The 18,895-nt window shown below is 51.5% G+C and overlaps 1 protein-coding gene across 2 annotated transcripts in view; it reads right to left on the bottom strand.

Annotated features, from left to right (window-relative positions):
- Nucleotides 1-10,173: 10,173 nt before the first annotated feature.
- The window catches only part of LOC137306174 (basal cell adhesion molecule-like), a 72,407-nt gene continuing 63,685 nt past the window's right edge, over nucleotides 10,174-18,895 (bottom strand). The window contains exons 15-16 of one of the 2 annotated variants that reach the window (XM_067975244.1): nucleotides 14,411-14,525; nucleotides 11,461-11,551 (exon numbers count right to left, since the gene is read on the bottom strand). In XM_067975244.1, the coding sequence (XP_067831345.1) occupies nucleotides 11,546-11,551; nucleotides 14,411-14,525 (121 nt within the window). In that variant the 3' untranslated portion in view covers nucleotides 11,461-11,545. Of the gene's footprint in view, nucleotides 11,552-14,410; nucleotides 14,526-18,895 lie in introns of both variants that reach the window. The other variant, XM_067975245.1, reaches the window with a different exon arrangement.

The raw sequence follows: 18,895 nt of genomic DNA, 5'->3' as shown, positions 1-18,895 counted from the left end.
GAGGGGTGTGGGGTATATCAGTGTGTAACAGTGAGGGGTGTGGGGTATATCAGTGTATTACAGTGAGGGGTGTAGGGTATATCAGAGTGTTACAGTGAGGGGTGTGGGGTATATCAGAGTGTTACAGTGAGGGGTGTGGGGTATATCAGAGTGTTACAGTGAGGGGTGTGGGGTATATCAGAGTGTTACAGTGAGGGGTATATCAGAGTGTTACAGTGAGGGGTGCGGGGTATATCAGTGTGTTGCAGTGAGGGGTGTGGGGTATATCAGAGTGTTACAGTGAGGGGTGTGGGGTGTATCAGAGTGTTACAGTGAGGGGTGTGGGGTATATCAGAGTGTTACAGTGAGGGGTATATCAGAGTGTTACAGTGAGGGGTGCGGGGTATATCAGTGTATTACAGTGAGGGGTGTGGGGTATATCAGAGTGTTACAGTGAGGGGCGTGGGGTATATCAGAGTGTTACAGTGAGGGGTGTGCGGTATACCAGAGTGTTACAGTGAGGGGTGTGGGGTATATCAGAGAGTGTTACAGTGAGGGGTGTGCGGTATATCAGTGTGTTACAGTGAGGGGTGTGGGGTATACCAGAGTGTTACAGTGAGGGGTGTGGAGTATACCAGAGTGTTACAGTGAGGGGTGCGGGGTATATCAGAGTGTTACAGTGAGGGGTGTGGGGTATATCAGAGTGTTACAGTGAGGGGTATATCAGAGTGTTACAGTGAGGGGTGTGGGGTATATCAGTTTGTTACAGTGAGGGGTGTGGGGTATATCAGAGTGTTACAGTGAGGGGTGCGGGGTATATCAGAGTGTTGCAGTGAGGGGTGTGGAGTATATCAGAGTCTTACAGTGAGGGGTGTGGGGTATATCAGAGTGTTACAGTGAGGGATGCGGGGTATATCAGTGTGTTGCAGTGAGGGGTGTGGGGTATATCAGTGTGTTGCAGTGAGGGGTATATCAGAGTGTTACAGTGAGGGGTGTGGGGTATATCAGTTTGTTACAGTGAGGGGTGTGGGGTATATCAGAGTGTTACAGTGAGGGGTGCGGGGTATATCAGAGTGTTGCAGTGAGGGGTGTGGAGTATATCAGAGTCTTACAGTGAGGGGTGTGGGGTATATCAGAGTGTTACAGTGAGGGGTGTGGGGTATATCAGAGTGTTACAGTGAGGGGTGTGGGGTATATCAGAGTGTTACAGTGAGGGGTGTGGGGTATATCAGTATGTTACAGTGAGGGGTGTGGGGTGTATCAGAGTGTTACAGTGAGGAGTGTGGGGTATATCAGTGTGTTACAGTGAGGGGTGTGGGGTATATCAGAGTGTTACAGTGAGGGGTGCGGGGTATATCAGAGTGTTACAGTGAGGGGTGTGGGGTATATCAGAGTGTTACAGTGAGGGGTGTGGGGTATATCAGAGTGTTACAGTGAGGGGTGTGGGGTATATCAGAGTGTTACAGTGAGGGGTGTGGGGTATATCAGAGTGTTACAGTGAGGGGTGTGGGGTATATCAGTATGTTACAGTGAGGGGTGTGGGGTGTATCAGAGTGTTACAGTGAGGAGTGTGGGGTATATCAGTGTGTTACAGTGAGGGTTGTGGGGTATATCAGAGTGTTACAGTGAGGGGTGTGTGGTATATCAGAGTGTTACAGTGAGGGGTGTGGGATATATCAGAGTGTTACAGTGAGGAGTGTGGGGTATATCAGAGTGTTACAGTGAGGGGTGTGTGGTATATCAGAGTGTTACAGTGAGTGGTGTGGGGTATATCAGAGTGTTACAGTGAGGGGTGTGGGGTATATCAGAGTGTTACAGTGAGGAGTGTGGGGTATATCAGAGTGTTACAGTGAGGGGTGTGGGGTATATCAGAGTGTTACAGTGAGGGGTGTGGGGTATATCAGAGTGTTACAGTGAGGGGTGTGGGGTATATCAGAGTGTTACAGTGAGGGGTGTGGGGTATATCAGAGTGTTACAGTGAGGGGTGTGGGGTATATCAGAGTGTTACAGTGAGGGGTGTGGGATATATCAGAGTGTTACAGTGAGGGGTGTGGGGTATATCAGAGTGTTACAGTGAGGGGTGTGGGGTATATCAGAGTGTTACAGTGAGGGGTGTGGGGTATATCAGAGTGTTACAGTGAGGGGTGTGGGGTATATCAGAGTGTTACAGTGAGGGGTGTGGGATATATCAGAGTGTTACAGTGGGGGGTGTGAGGTTTATCAGAGTGTTACAGTGAGGGGTGTGGGATATATCAGAGTGTTACAGTGAGGGGTGTGGGATATATCAGAGTGTTACAGTGGGGGGTGTGAGGTTTATCAGAGTGTTACAGTGAGGGGTGTGGGGTATATCAGTGTGTTACAGTGAGGGTTGTGGGGTATATCAGAGTGTTACAGTGAGGGGTGTCGGGTATATCAGTGTGTTACAGTGAGGGGTGTGGGATATATCAGAGTGTTACAGTGAGGGGTGTGGGGTATATCAGAGTGTTACAGTGAGGGGTGTGGGGTATATCAGAGTGTTACAGTGAGGGGTGTGGGATATATCAGAGTGTTACAGTGAGGGGTGTGGGATATATCAGAGTGTTACAGCGAGGGGTGTGGGGTATATCAGAGTGTTACAGTGAGGGGTGTGGGATATATCAGAGTGTTACAGTGAGGGGTGTGGGGTATATCAGAGTGTTACAGTGAGGGGTGTGGGGTATATCAGAGTGTTACAGTGGGGGGTGTGAGGTTTATCAGAGTGTTACAGTGAGGGGTGTGGGGTATATCAGTGTGTTACAGTGAGGGGTGTGGGGTATATCAGAGTGTTACAATGTGGGTGTGGGATATATCAGAGTGTTACCGTGAGGGGTGTGGTGTATATCAGAGTGTTACAGTGAGGGGTGTGGAGTATATCAGAGTGTTACAGTGAGGGGTGTGGGGTATATCAGAGTGTTACAGTGAGGGATGTGGGGTATATCAGTGTGTTACAGTGAGGGGTGTGGGGTATATCAGAGTGTTACAGTGAGGGGTGTGGGGTATATCAGAGTGTTACAGTGAGGGGTGTGGGGTATATCAGAGTGTTACAGTGAGGGGTGTGGGGTATATCAGAGTGTTACAGTGAGGGGTGTGGGGTATATCAGAGTGTTACAGTGAGGGGTGTGGGGAATATCAGAGTGTTACAGTGAGGGGTGTGGGGTATAGCAGAGTGTTACAGTGAGGGGTGTGGGGTATATCAGAGTGTTACAGTGAGGGGTGTGGGGTATATCAGAGTGTTACAGTGAGGGGTGTGGGGTATATCAGAGTGTTACAGTGAGGGGTGTGGGATATATCAGAGTGTTACAGTGAGGGGTGTGGAGTATATCAGAGTGTTACAGTGAGGGGTGTGGGGTTTATCAGAGTGTTACAGTGAGGGGTGTGGGGTATATCAGAGTGTTACAGTGAGGGGTGTGGAGTATATCAGAGTGTTACAGTGAGGGGTGTGGGGTTTATCAGAGTGTTACAGTGAGGGGTGTGGGGTATATCAGAGTGTTGCAGTGAGGGGTGTGGGGTTTATCAGAGTGTTACAGTGAGGGGTGTGGGGTATATCAGAGTGTTACAGTGAGGGGTGTGGGGTATATCAGAGTGTTACAGTGAGGGGTGTGGGGTTTATCAGAGTGTTACAGTGAGGGGTGTGGGATATATCAGAGTGTTACAGTGAGGGGTGTGGGTTATATCAGAGTGTTACAGTGAGGGGTGTGGGGTATATCAGAGTGTTACAGTGAGGTGTGTGGGGTTTATCAGAGTGTTACAGTGAGGGGTGTGGGATATATCAGAGTGTTACAGTGAGGGGTGTGGAGTATATCAGAGTGTTACAGTGAGGGGTGTGGGGTATATCAGAGTGTTGCAGTGAGGGGTGTGGGGTATATCAGAGTGTTACAGTGAGGGGTGTGGAGTATATCAGAGTGTTGCAGTGAGGGGTGTGGGGTATATCAGAGTGTTGCAGTGAGGGGTGTGGAGTATATCAGAGTGTTACAGTGAGGGGTATATCAGTGTGTTACAGTGAGGGGTGTGGGGTATATCAGAGTGTTACAGTGAGGGGTGTGGAGTATATCAGAGTGTTACAGTGAGGGGTGTGGTTTATATCAATGTTACAGTGAGGGTGCAGTTTATATCAGTGTTTCAGTGAGGGGTGCGGTTTATATCAGTGTAACAGTGAGGGGTACGGTTTATATAAGTGTTACAATGAGGGGTGCGGTTTATATCAGTGTTGCGGTAAGGGGTGCGGTTAGTGTTACAATGTGTGGTGCAGTTTATATCAGTGTTATGGTAAGGGCTGCAGTTTATATCAGTGTTGCAGTGAGGGGTGCGGTTTATATCAGTGTTACAATGCGGGGTGCGGTTTATAGCAGTGTTACAGTGAGGGGTGCAGTTTATATCAGTGTTACAGTGAGGGGTACGGTTTACATAAGTGTTACAATGAGGGGTGCAGTTTATATCAGTGTTACGGTAAGGGGTGTGGTCTATATCAGTGTTACAATGCGGAGTGCGATTTATATCAGTGTTACAGTGAGGGGTACAGTTTATATCAGTGTTACAATGCGGGGTGCGGTTTATATCAGTGTTACAGTGAGGGGTACGGTATATATCAGTGTTACAATGCGGGGTGCGATTTATATCAGTGTTGCAGTGAGGGTGCAGTTTATATCAGTGTTACAGTGAGGGGTGCGGTTTATATCAGTGTTACAATGCAGGGTGCGGTTTATATCAGTGTTACAGTGAGGGGTGCAGTTTATATCAGTGTTACAATGCGGGGTGCGGTTTATATCGGTGTTACAATGCGGGGTGTGGTTTATATCAGTGTTACAGTGAGGGGTGCAGTTTATATCAGTGTTACAATGCGGGGTGCGGTTTATATCAGTGTTACAATGCGGGGTGTGGTTTATATCAGTGTTACAATGCGTGGTGCGATTTATATCAGTGTTCCAATGCGGGGTGCGGTTTGTATCAGTGTTACAGTGAGGGGTGCGGTTTATATCAGTGTTGCAATGCGGGGTGCGGTTTATATCAGTGTTACAGTGAGGGGTACGGTGTATATCAGTGTTGCAATGCGGGGTGCGGTTTATATCAGTGTTGCAGTGAGGGGTGCGGTTTATATCAGTGTTACAATGCGTGGTGCGATTTATATCAGTGTTACAATGCAGGGTGCGGTTTATATCAGTGTTGCAGTGAGGGGTGCGGTTTATATCAGTGTTACGGTAAGGCGTGCGGTTTATATCTGCCGTACACCGTGGGCTGCGGCTAATCTCAGTCTCCTGTACGTGGTTGGCGTTGCTCTGTGGCCCTTGGACTGAGCCAGTCGTTGATGGGCCTGGTCTGGAGTTTGGGAATTATTTTTGCTCTCCTGGTTTGAAGAGTCTACAAATAGCCAGGTTCTGTGGATGACGTCCAGCTGTTCGAGAGATTTCCATTTTAGGAAGTCCAGTTTGGCGAAGACTCGCCTTTGATCCCCCTTCCCTGTGCCCCTCTTTCTGTCAAGCCTAGCATCAGGCTGCTTAATAAATTAATTCCTGTCAGTTTTTCATTGTTCTACTGCGGGACATTTTGGCTGTTTTGAGAGAGGCCTCTATATCTGTCACACTGACACATCGGTAACACATCCAGCAGTTTTGCTGAGACTCCCTCTGGATTTCTGACCCTCTGTTCTGTGTCTATCATTTTTGGTTCTGACCGCACGTCAAGAGAGGCTGGAGTTTGGAAGAATGAGAGGCCATCTCATTGAGACATGTAAGATTCTGAGAGGCCTTGACAGGGTAGATGCTGAGAGGCTGTTTCCCCCTGGCTGGAGAGTCCAGAACTAGGGGGGCATAGTCTCAGGATAAGGGGTCGGCCATTTAGGACTGAGATGAGGAGGAATTTCTTCACTCAGAGGGTTGTGAATCTTTGGAATTCTCTACCCCATGCTCAGTCGTTGAGTATATTCAAGGCTGAGATGGATAGATTTTTGGACTCTAAGGGAATCGAGGGATATGGGGATCGGGCGGGAAAGTGGAGTTGAGGTCGAAGATCAGCCATGATCTGATTGAATGGCGGAGCAGGCTCGAGGGGCCGTATGGCCTGCTCCTGCTCCTATTTCTTATGAGCCCTTGAATCGGACGACAGGCTGAGATTGATTGGACACAGGGCCTTAACTGGTGCCAGAGAACAATAGGCTGTGGTTCACTGTGTGGTGGGAAGATCAAATTTATCTCAGCAGGCTGAGAGAGAGAACTTTGATCCTTTCTGTCTGGGCTCAGTGTAACCCTGAGGCTCACAGGCCCTGGACAACCAACTAGGCCTCAGGCTAGAAGATCAGTGGTCAAGCACACTGTAAGCCAGGACCCAATGTCTTAGGACACCATGGAAACCAGGCCTCGCAGGTGAAAGGTCAGTGCCTGACCCACAGCCTCCCATCAGAGAGAGAGAGAGGGGAACCCTTCATCCCCTCTATCTGGGGTTGGATTTAACCCTTGGTCCCAGAGGGCGAAAGGGCAGCATCTTCTCGGGTTACCAACCCTCCAGGATTGTCCTGGAGTCTCCAGGAACGAACGATTCATCTCCTGCCGGCAAAAATCCGGGTGAAAAATCATCGGGGCATTAAATAAAAGGGCTTGTTTGGTTTTTTTCCCTCTCATTTCCTTTGAACACATCCGTTCATAGCGGAGATGGGGGGAAAAATGGCCGTGAGGCGATTGGCGGCAAGAGGACATGTGATGATACCTCCAGGAATAGGCCCAGCCAGAGTTGGCAACACCTATTACGTCCTCTCCAAATCCTACAAACTATGTATTTCTATCTTTTTGAACACATGCACCTGTCGATCGGAGCCCATTGATGTTTTGGCGGCCAGAAAGCTGCAGTGAACGCACTCAGTCCCCGTCGGTTACCAATACGGGCCCTTAGCAACCGGTTGGAGGTGTATATTTTTAAATAAGAGTCAAAGCAGCCCGAGAGTGACACGCACAAACACAGGTTTTTAAAAAAACAAAATCTACACAATAGACATTATATACAAATAACTTGTCACATTAAAACAAAAAGTGAACGGATTTGATTACAAGTTTTGCCGGGGATTCCTCATTGACAGGCCACGTTGATCAGGCTTGGCTTGGACGCCTCAAGTTTGGCCTGCAACAGGAGGCCGGGGCGGGGGGGGCTTAGATCTTTGCTGCCGCTCGCTCGCCCTCCTCTCGCGGAGACCCTGACCTCCGCTCAACAATGGCTTCCATGGGCGCCAGTGCCTCAAATACCAACTAAGGCAATGCAGACGATCGCACCCCATGAGATCACCAGCGGGCAGTGGGTCTCTGCAATCGATCGGGAGCAGGCACTTGGGACGATTCCTCCTCTCCCCGGCCCTTAACTACCACCGGAGAACGCTGACAGGGCGAGATGAAGTCGGGAGGGCAGAGGCTCTTGTGGAGCATAAATGCCGGCATGGACCTGTCGGGCCGAATGGCCCGGTTCTATGTGATTGGTAACAACTAACTCCGCTCTGACCGGGGCTGGAACTTGGGGGCTGGGGGAAAGAGTGAAGGAGGAGGGGGCTCGACACAACGAAGGAACGTAGGAACAGGAGGAGGCCATTCAGCCCCTCAAGCCCGTTCCGCCATTCAGTTAGATCATGGCTGATCTGTATCTTAACTCCATTTATGCACTTTGGTTCCCTATCCCTTAATCCCCTTACCCAAAGAAAATCTACCATGGTTTTGAAATTTCCAATTGACCCCCAGCCTCAACAGCTTTTTGGGGGAGAGAGTTCCAGATTCCCACTCCCCTTTGTGTGAAGAAGTGCTTCCTGACATCACCCCTGAACGGCCTGGCTCTAATTTTAAGGTTATTCCCCCCCTTGTTCTGGACTCCCCCCACCAGAGGAAATAGTTTCTCTCTATCTACCCTATCAAATCCTTTAATCATCTTAAACACCTCAATTAGATCACCCCATACTCAATAACAATTTGCATTTATATAGCGCCTTTCATGTAGTAAAACATCCCAAGACGCTTCACGGGAGGGTTAACCAGGCAAGATTTGACACTTGGCCACGTGAGGGCATATTAGGACAGGTGACCAAAAGCTTGGTCACAAAGTTAGCTTTCAAGGAGGAGAGAGAGAGGTCGAAAGGTTTAGGGAGGGACTTCCAGAGATTAGGGCCCAGGCAGCTGAAGGCACGGCCGCCAATGGTGGAGCGATGGAAATCGGGGGGATGCGCAAGAGGCCGGAATTGGAGGAGCGCAGAGATCTCGGAGGGTTGTAGGGGCTGGAGGAGGTTACAGAGATAGGGAGGAGGGGGGGTTGGCGAGGGCCATGGAGGGATAGAGGGGGGTGGTGGAGATGGGTCGGTGGGGGAAGGGGGGGGGTGAAGTCCCCTCCCCCCAGTTTGGAGAGGCCCCCTCCAATTAAGAGCCAGTAAACACATATGGGGGCTGTGGCCACTATACTGGAATGTCATGGCGGTCGCATCAGGGACGGTTCCAGACAAAATGGCCAGTGCCTCCCTTCCCCCACCCAACCCACCAAGCCAACCAGTCATTTTAAGAGCACCATAACCGGGGGGGGTGACCAAGAGGCACTGGTAACCGTGGATATTTCCCTTTCTAACACTTCGGCAAACCGGATCCTCGGGGCGTGTCCTACTGCCGGGAGCTCAAACCCACCGCTACCAAAATGAGCCCATGTAGGGCGTCAGGCCCGAGGGCCCAGTGCATTGTGGGAGCTCCCTCCCCACAACGGGCGGTCCCTCGGCATGACGGTTGTCCCACAATGCACCCTGCACAGTCGGGCAATGCACAGTGACCAACGGGCGACCCGTTCAACCGAGACCTTCGAGCGGATCGTAATCTTTGAGAAGTTGCAAGCTCTTCCCCCTTCCCTCAAACCTTTTGACGACCGGCGGAGGTGAACTGTGACAAAATGGTGGCCCCCCCCCCCCAACCGGTTTCTCCTTGACATAAACTGGACGCCATGGCCCCAGCCCAAACTTCCCACCTGGCCTGACCGTGGTCTCCCAGTCTCGGACAAACACGGGTGTTAGACGTTGGCTCCTCTCGGACTCCAGCGCAGCTCACTGGCCTGAGGACGGACACGCACAAGTGCAAGAAGATGGTGCACCCTCTAGTCACCACCTCCCGCCCCCCACAGAGCCTCCGTGACACCCCACCATAAGAACAGCCCAGCGGAAAATTTAAGCCAAAGAGTTCTAGCAGAAACGATGTCAATGGCACCTCGGTTGACCTCATTACTGAAACCACATTGGGGGTCTAGGTCTGTGGGCATTTTACTCAGAATCCAAAGCAGGAAGGACGGGAGGAAAATTAGAACAGCAACGATGCTAAGAATCTGTGGTGATTGGAGGACGATGGGAGTTGGCTCAATTTAAACTCACATTTCACTGGCTCCTCCACCAACCAATTGGACGGCAAGTTACTACAATAACTAGAGCGTGCGGCCAAGATTGATGGATTGGTCCTTGCGTATGTCCTGGCAAATTTGAGAAAACGATAATGTAAGTGGCCTACAATGACCTTTGTGAACTTTAACCTTTCTCACAAAGCATGAGATAAGGTCAGGCAAGAGCTGATCATTGACATAAGCACAGGGGTCAAAGGCCATGCAGGCTGATGATATCAAATCCAATTGTTTGTGGGGAGAGATTGCCCTGTTTTGTCCCCTTTGGAAAAACATAGAGAAACACAAACACTGTAATAAAGTACAGTCATCACTCAATATCACAAACTCCGACTTACCAATAGAAACATTGTCTTAACTGGGAGATATCATCTCACTGAGCTTGGAGCCAAGCTCCCCTCTTCACCTCTCACCGATTGGTTTCCGGTCAAAGTGGGGGATTTTGGGAAATGGGAAAGAAACCACACTGTTTACATCACTGTCCCATCAAACACTCCCAGGGCAGGTACAGGGGGTTAGATACAGAGTAAAGCTCCCTCTACACTGTCCCATCAAACACTCCCAGGGCAGGTACAGGGGGTTAGATACAGAGTAAAGCTCCCTCTACACTGTCCCATCAAACACTCCCAGGGCAGGTACAGGGGGTTAGATACAGAGTAAAGCTCCCTCTACACTGTCCCATCAAACACTCCCAGGGCAGGTACAGGGGGTTAGATACAGAGTAAAGCTCCCTCTACACTGTCCCATCAAACACTCCCAGGGCAGGTACAGGGGGTTAGATACAGAGTAAAGCTCCCTCTACACTGTCCCATCAAACACTCCCAGGGTCAGGTACAGGGGGTTAGATACAGAGTAAAGCTCCCTCTACACTGTCCCATCAAACACTCCCAGGGCAGGTACAGGGGGTTAGATGCAGAGTAAAGCTCCCTCTACACTGTCCCATCAAACACTCCCAGGGCAGGTACAGGGGGTTAGATGCAGAGTAAAGCTCCCTCTACACTGTCCCATCAAACACTCCCAGGGTCAGGTACAGGGTTAGATACAGAGTAAAGCTCCCTCTACACTGTCCCATCAAACACTCCCAGGGCAGGTACAGGGAGTTAGATACAGAGTGAAGCTCCCTCTACACTGTCCCATCAAACACTCCCAGGGCAGGTACAGGGGGTTAGATACAGAGTAAAGCTCCCTCTACACTGTCCCATCAAACACTCCCAGGGCAGGTACAGGGGGTTAGATACAGAGTAAAGCTCCCTCTATAATTCTGTCGATTTTCGACGTGTCGGCTGGGCGTGGATCTAGCGTTGCGAATATGGATCAGAAACCGCCCGATTTGCATCCCCATTAAAATTGATAGAAGTGGAAATCAGGTGGTTTCTATGGCGACAGTTTTACCCCCGGGGGGGGGGGGGTCAGGTTAAAGGTCTGCCCTGACGTGTCTTAACCCCCGACCCCCAAACAGCGCCCCCTCGCGGCAGCAGTGCGGCCCTCCCACGTCACGGCCCGCTGCCTTCTCGGGCTACGTCGTCAATTGAGAGGCGAGCCAATCTTGAATTTGGTGCGTTTTGTCTCCCTGCCCGCGCGGCCTTTCGGGAAACGGGCCGCCACCGTTCCCAACTCCAAGTCCCCCGGCAACCAGCGGAACGGGGAGGTGCGCGCCCCCATCGGCGCGAGCAGGCGGGTTAAAACCAGAGGTGAAAGGTCGTCGCCTTTAAGCGGCTCCCGAGAGTTCCAGCGTAGGGGGTGAGCATGATATAACCGTAACCAGGGAAGCAGCCCTGATGCACCCGAGAAAGGCCGAGGCCTTTCCAATCAATGGGTGTGAAATTCGCTCCAAACCCTGGTCAGCTTACCAAGGTCCAGGCAAGAAGGAGGCAACTAGGAGTGCGCGAATTGGCGTTGGGAAGACTTGCAGAAACGGGAGCTGTGTAGGAGCAGAGTTTGTTATATCGAGGTCAGACTGTACTCATTCCGTCTTATATTATATCTAAAACATTGAGAAGATTACGGTTCTGGCTCTCTGTCTGTAAGAGCAGTGGGAGAGCCTTTGCAACGACTGAGATTTTACAAGTCCAGCAATGGAATCACATCTTCTCTTCAGCCTTCAGTGTCTTTATCTCCATCCTTGTCGACCTTCCCTCCGATACATGGTTCTTCGAACCCCAACTTAACACTGGGGGAGGAAGGAATAAAAGACAGGGAGTGACCATCTAGAGCAGAGTAATCCAGGCCAGAATAACTCGGGCCAGGACATCCCAGGCCAGGACATCCCGGGCCAGGATAACCCGGGCCAGGATAACCCGGGCCAGGTAAACCCGGGCCAGAATAACCCGGGCCAGGGTATCCCGGGCCAGGGTAACCCGGGCCAGGTAAACCCGGGCCAGAATAACCCGGGCCAGAATAACCCGGGCCAGGATAACCCGGGCCAGGTAAACCCGGGCCAGAATAACCCGGGCCAGGGTATCCCGGGCCAGGTAAACCCGGGCCAGGGTAACCCGGGCCAGGTAAACCCGGGCCAGAATAACCCGGGCCAGAATAACCCGGGCCAGAATAACCCGGGCCAGGGTAACCCGGGCCAGGGTAACCCGGGCCAGGTAAACCCGGGCCAGAATAACCCGGGCCAGGGTAACCCGGGCCAGGACATCCCGGGCCAGGACAACCCGGGCCAGGGTAACCCGGGCCAGGACATCCCGGGCCAGGACATCCCGGGCCAGGACATCCCGGGCCAGGATATCCTGGGCCCAACATAGTGATTCCCAGCGATGTTTGGGACTCACTAAGCTGCTGCCACATAGAGTATATTCTATTGCCAACACTCAAACACACCTACACACACACTCACACTCTCTCACACACACACACTCTCTCACACACACACACCTACACACACACACTCGCTCTCACACTCGCTCTCACACACACACTCTCTCACACACACTCTCTCACACACACTCTCTCACACACCTACACTCTCTCACACACACACTCTCTCACACACACACTCTCTCACACACACACTCGCTCTCACACTCGCTCTCACACTCTCTCACACACCTACACACACTCACACTCTCTCACACACACACTCTCTCACACACTCTCTCACACACCTTCTCTCTCACACTCTCTCTCACACTCTCTCACACTCACGCACAAACACTCACACAGAAAGTATTAACTTGCATTTATGTAGCACCTTTCACAACCTCAGGACAGCTCTTTACAGCCAATGAAGCTTTTTTTTAAGTGAGAGGGCAGGAAAAGCCTCCATTTAAGGATTGTGTGGTGGAATGTACTTCCCCTTAAAGAGGTTATTTGCCGTGTTCAAATCCCTCCACTGCCTCGCTCCCTCCCTATCTCCGTAACCCCCTCCATCCCTACACCCCTCCCTATCTCCGTAACCCCCTCCAGCCCCACACCCCTCCCTATCTCCGTTACCCCCTCCATCCCTACACCCCTCCCTATCTCCGTAACCCCCTCCAGCCCAACACCCCTCCCTATCTCCGTAACCCCCTCCATCCCTACACCCCTCCCTATCTCTGTAACCCCCTCCAGCCCAACACCCCTCCCTATCTCCATAACCTCCTCCATCCCTCCACTGCCTCGCTCCCTCCCTATCTTCGTAGCCTCCTCCATCCCTACACCCCTCCCTATCTCTGTAACCTCCTCCAGCCCCACACCCCTCCCTATCTCCATAACCTCCTCCATCCCTACACCTCTCCCTATCTCTGTAACCTCCTCCAGCCCTACAACCCTCCGAGATCTCTGCGCTCCTCCAATTCTGGCCTCTTGTCCATCCACTACTGCCTTCGCTCCACCATTGGCGGCCGTGCCTTCAGCTGCCTGGGTCCTAAGCTCTGGAATTCCCTCCCTAAACCTCTCCGCCTCTCTCTCCTCCTTTAAGATGCTCCTTAAAACCTGCCTGTTTGACCAAGCTTTTGGTCACGTGTCCTAATAACTCCTTATGTGGCTCGGTGTCAAATTTTGTTTGATAATCGCTCCTGTGGACACTCTACTCCCTTCAAGGCGCTATATAAATGCAAGTCATTGTTGGAATCTTCTGTCACAATGACTGGCACAACATGGAAAAGGCCAGCATCGAAAACGTAGCCAGGCCATGGACGTCATCCACAAGGCTTTGCACACAATGGCCTACCAGATGGCGGTGAGCCTGCCGAGATCAGTACACGAGCTGAAACCCCCGGCGACTCGCTGACTGGTGATGGATTGGCCAACCTGTCGTTCGGCCTCTCCTCCAACCGACAGTCAGCCCCCACCCTCAAGATGGCCACCTGGGCAGGCGTGCCTCGTGATAAAATGGCGGCCGGCTTGACTCACTGGTTGGTGGCTCTTTCCCCGCGCCGCCCCTCCCCACCAAACTTTGGGAGACGACCCACGAGTCTCCGGGACACTAACAGGGCGAGAGATTGTTGGCTTTCAGCTGCTGCTGCTCGTTTCATGAGAGGGTTGTCCTAAGAGGAGAGGTTGAGTAGAATGGGCCTCTGCTCTCTGGAGTTTAGAAGAATGAGAGGTGATCTCAATGAAACGTATAAGATTCTGAGGGGGTTTGACAAGGTAGATGCTGAGAGGCCATTTCCCCTGGCTGGAGAGTCCAGAACGAGGGGGCATAGTCTCAGGATAAGGGATCGGCCATTCAGGACTGAGATGAGGAGGAATTTCTTCACTCAGAGGGTTGTGAATCTTTGGAATTCTCTACCCCAGAGGGCTGTGGATGCTCAGTCGTTGAGTATATTCAAGGCTGAGATCGATGGATATTTGGACACTAAGGCAATCAAGGGATATTGGGATTGAGCGGGAAAGTGGAGTTGAGGTCGAAGATCAGCCAGGATCTGATTGAATGGCGGTGCAGGCTCGAGGGGCCGAATGGCCTACTCCTGCTCCTATTTCTTATGTTTCAAACCAGGACTGTCGTGAAATGGGTCTCAGCAGAGAGATTCCCTGCACAGGACTCGGCCAAACGCTCAACGGCCTGACTGCACGGCGTGAGGGCCTCGTCGTCACGGATACTTACCCTATCTCCGCTGGGCCTCTTCTCCCCGTTCAATCCCAACAACCCAGAGGCCTCAGGCGATTGGCCCGACTTCATCTCCACGACAATGTCATCGTTTTTGACCTCGGTGTGAACTCTGGAAAAGGGAAAGAGTCACGGGGAATTGGTCAGCGTCCTTCCTCCCCTCCCCCCCCGCTCACTGTGATGATATCAAGACCCATTGGAGTGTCTCCTACTCTAACTTCGAATCATAGAGTGATACGGCACAGAAGGAGGCCATTCGGCCCATCGTGCCTGTGGAAGAGCTATCCCATTAGTCCCACTCCCTCCCGCTCTTTCCCCAAAGCCCTGGAAATTTTTCCCCTTCAAGTATTTATCCAATTCCCCTTTTGAAAGTTATTATTGAATCTGCTTCCCCCGCCCTTTCAGGCAGCGCATTCCAGATCAGAACAACTCGCTGTGTAAAAAAATCTCTCCTCATCTCCCCCTCCGGCTCTTTCACCAATTATCTTAAATCTGTGTCCTCTGGTTACCGACCCTCCTGCCACTGGAAACAGTTTCTCCTTATTTACTCTATCAAAACCCTTCATGATTTTGAACACCTCTATCAAATCTCCCCTTAACCTTCTCTGCTCTAAGGAGAACAATCCCAGCTTCTCCAGTCTCTCCACGTAACTGAAGTCCCTCATCCCTGGGACCATTCTGGTAAATCTCCTCTGCACCCTCTCCAAGGCATTGACATCCTTCCGAAAGCTACGGTTTTCTTCCCTCCAAATTGCGGGACTCTTCCCTTCCCTGAGACTCCCCCAGACAGATTTACTGAACTTCCTTGTGCTTCGGTTGCACAGAGCTCTGGTTTGACCACATCTGGAGCACTGGGTACACGTCTGGTGACTGGGTTACAGGGTGGAGATCCAGACATTGGGGGCAGTGCAGGAGAGGTCAAGCAGACTGATACCGGCCTTAAAGCATCTGAGGCCTGAGGGAGGGAAAGCGAGACTGAGATTGGCCACTGTGGAGGGCAGGGAAGAGATCCTCAGGGGAAAGATTATTGAAGTTCTCAAGATCCTTAAATTAATCGATATATTACATCGAATTTACAGCACAGAAACAGGCCATTCGGCCCAAAAGGTCCATGCTGGCATTTATGTTCCAAACGAGCCTCCTCCTTCCCCTCTTCATCTCACCCTATCAGCATATCCTTCTATTCCTTTCTCCCTCATGTGTTTATCCAGCTTCCCCTTAAATCCATCGATGTTATTCACCTCAACTACTCCTTGTGGGAGCGAGTTCCACATTCTCACCACTCTCTGGGTAAAGAAGCTTCTCCTGAATTCCCGATTGGATTTATTAGCGACTATCTTATATTTATGGCCCCTCGTTCTGTCTCTACCCTATCGAACCCTCTCATTATCTTAAAGGCCTCTATCAGGTCACCCCTCAGCCTTCTCTTTTCTAGAGAAACGAGCCCCATCCTGTTCAGCCTTTCCTGACAGGTGGAACCTCTCAGTTCTGGTATCGTCCTTGTGGGTCTTTTCAGCACCTTGTCTAATGCCTCGATATTGAGCTTATTTTTTCACACGGAGGCCAGAAACCCGGGTAACAGGTTCACAGAGTGTCACCGACTGAAGAACCAGAGAACATGGGCTCAAACTCAGGAGGGGAGGTGGGGTCTGCAGACAGTTCAACTTGACAAGAGGGAGGAGGACAGGCGGAATGGACGGATTGGGGAGAGGATGAGGGTAAACTTTCAGGGGAGAGTTGGATAGATATTCGACTGAAAGTGATTGAAGGGGATGGAATCTTTTCTGCTCCTCCCTTCCAGCAACCATCGCCAAGCGTTTAAGAAGCTAAGCTTCTCGTCGACTACCATCCGCTTCCTGATTGACGTCTTTCCGACTCTGTTCAGTCCCGGTGTTCTCAAATCCCTCCAAGGCCCTCGCCACCCCCCTCCCTATCTCTGTGACCTCCTCCAGCCCCTACAACCCTCCGAGATCTCTGCGCTCCTCCAATTCTGGCCTCTGGCGCCTCCCCGATTTTCGTCGCTCCACCATTGGCGGCCGTGCCTTCAGCTGCCTGGGCCCTAAGCTCTGGAATTCCCTCCCTAAACCTCTCCGCCTCTCTCTCCTCCTTTAAGACGCTCCTTAAAACCTCCCTCTTTGACCGAGCTTTTGGTCACCTGTCCTAATATCTCCTTATGTGGCTCGGTGTCAAATTTTTGTCTGATAATCGCTCCTGTGAAGCACCTTGGGACGTTTTAATAAGTTATAGGCGCTATAAAAATGCAAGTTGTTGTTGCCCTGGGCTAATATTAAATATTAAATTACGGCAATGCACCTGTCAAGGCTTTCGATTTGAAGCACAATCTTCGGGTCCCTTCGTCCTGTCTCGAGATTCCTCAGTTAAAACCCTGTTGTAACTTTACTGCGTTTTATTCACACTGCTCTGGCATGTGCTCATTATGTTACAGCCCACTACATGCCTGTTAAATATAGAACAGTGACAGCTGAGACGGACTCGCTGCCTTTCAATCTCTGTGTCTCAACTACAAATAACTCCCTGTCTTCTCCCTTAAAGGGAAGAAAGGTTTCATTTCAGGCCTTGTGGTTGTCATTCAGAGGGATGTTAGCACTTTCCATTTGAGGGATCTAATTTCACCGACAAACACTCCCGGGGTACAGGGGGTAAGAGACAGAGTAAAGCTCCCTCTACACTGTCCCATCAAACACTCCCAGGGCAGGTACAGGGTTAGATACAGAGTAAAGCTCCCTCGACACTGTCCCGTCAAACACTCCCAGGGCAGGTACAGGGGGTTAGATACAGAGTAAAGCTCCCTCTACACTGTCCCATCAAACACTCCCAGGGTCAGGTACAGGGGGTTAGAGACAGAGTAAAGCTCCCTCTACACTGTCCCATCAAACACTCCCCGGGCAGGTACAGGGGGTTAGATACAGAGTAAAGCTCCCTCTACATTGTCCCATCAAACACTCCCAGGGCAGGTACAGGGGGTTAGATACAGAGTAAAGCTCCCTCTACACTGTCCCATCAAACACTCCCAGGGCAGGTACAGGGGGTTAGATACAGAGTAAAGCTCCCTCTACACTGTCCCGTCAAACACTCCCAGGGCAGGTACAGGGGGTTAGATACAGAGTAAAGCTCCCTCTACACTGTCCCATCAAACACTCCCAGGGCAGGTACAGCACGGGTTAGATACAGAGTAAAGCTCCCTCTACACTGTGCCAACAATGTGCCACCTCACGGCCCTCGGGCCACATTTCCCACACTCACTATGATGAGAAACAGCGGACGATCGATATTCCAGAAGGAATGAGAAGGTTGAGTGATGATGAAGATGATGATGATGAAGATGAGCATCCTTTGGCCTCTCTGGGAGCTGGGCGGAGGCCGCCCTGAATAATTGTCACAACGAGCAGAGTGGGGGCTTTCCTGCTCCCATCCTGAACCAAAGCCCAAGGATGAAAGGCCTGGTGTCTTACCCATTGTGCCAGCTAGTCCCTGGGCATTAAACCTCAAGTATAGGGGCAGCCCTAAGACGACACCACGTTGGCATCACTGCTGGTCTTGGCTCACCCATATTCCAGTCATTGGATGGCTCCAGGGATGCCACATTGACCTGGAATGGACAACACCTCAACGGATGAGGCCTGTTGGTCTGGTGGCGATGGAAACTGGACATTGCTGCCAGCCGGGGCTCAGTGGGCCTCACTCTCGCCTCCGAGTCAGAAGGTCGTGGGTTCGAGCCCCCACTCCAGAGACTCGCGCCCATAATCCAGGCCGACACTCCCAGTGCCAGTACTGGGGGAGTGCTGCGCTGTCGGAGGTGCCGTCTTTCGGATGAGGCGTTAAACCGAGGCCCCGTCTGCCCCTCTCAGGTGGGCGTAAAAGATCCCACGGCCACTATTTTGATGAAGAAGCCGGGGGGGGGGGGGAGGGGGAGTTCTCCCCAGTGTCCTGGGACCAATATTCATCCCTCAACTAACACCACTAAAACAGATTATCCGGTCATTATCACGTTGCTGTTTGTGGGATCTTGCTGTGCGCAAATTGGCTGCGTTTCCTACATTACAAAAGTGACCACACTTCGAAAGGTACTTATTGGCTGTAAAGCGCTTTGGGACGTCCTGAGGTCATGAAAGACGCTGCAGACATGGGAGTCTCATTGAGGCGGGATGATTTCCCATCTCTTTGCTATCCTGGTTTGTAGTGAGTGAACTGATATTCCCTCAGTCGATTGGAGGAACAGGGCCTCGAGGCCCCGAGTTAAACGGGAGGGAGACCTACCCAGGGCTGGTTATCTGGGTTGCCGCATCCGCCACTGCTGCTGAAACCCTCCTCCATGCCCTTTCTTACCTCCTGACTCCACTATTCCAACGCTCTCCTGGCCGGGCCTCCCATCTTCCCCCCTCCCTCTGTAAACTCCAGCTCGTCCAAAACTCTGCTGCCCCCGTATCCTAACTCGTACCGAGTCCAGTTCACCCATCACCC

This window comes from Heptranchias perlo, chromosome 42 (genome assembly GCF_035084215.1).
Source record: "Heptranchias perlo isolate sHepPer1 chromosome 42, sHepPer1.hap1, whole genome shotgun sequence".
In the NCBI taxonomy this organism is placed as follows: Eukaryota; Metazoa; Chordata; class Chondrichthyes; order Hexanchiformes; family Hexanchidae; genus Heptranchias; species Heptranchias perlo.
The sequence above is the reverse complement of the archived record's forward strand: the minus strand, read 5'-3'. Positions and strand labels throughout refer to the sequence as shown.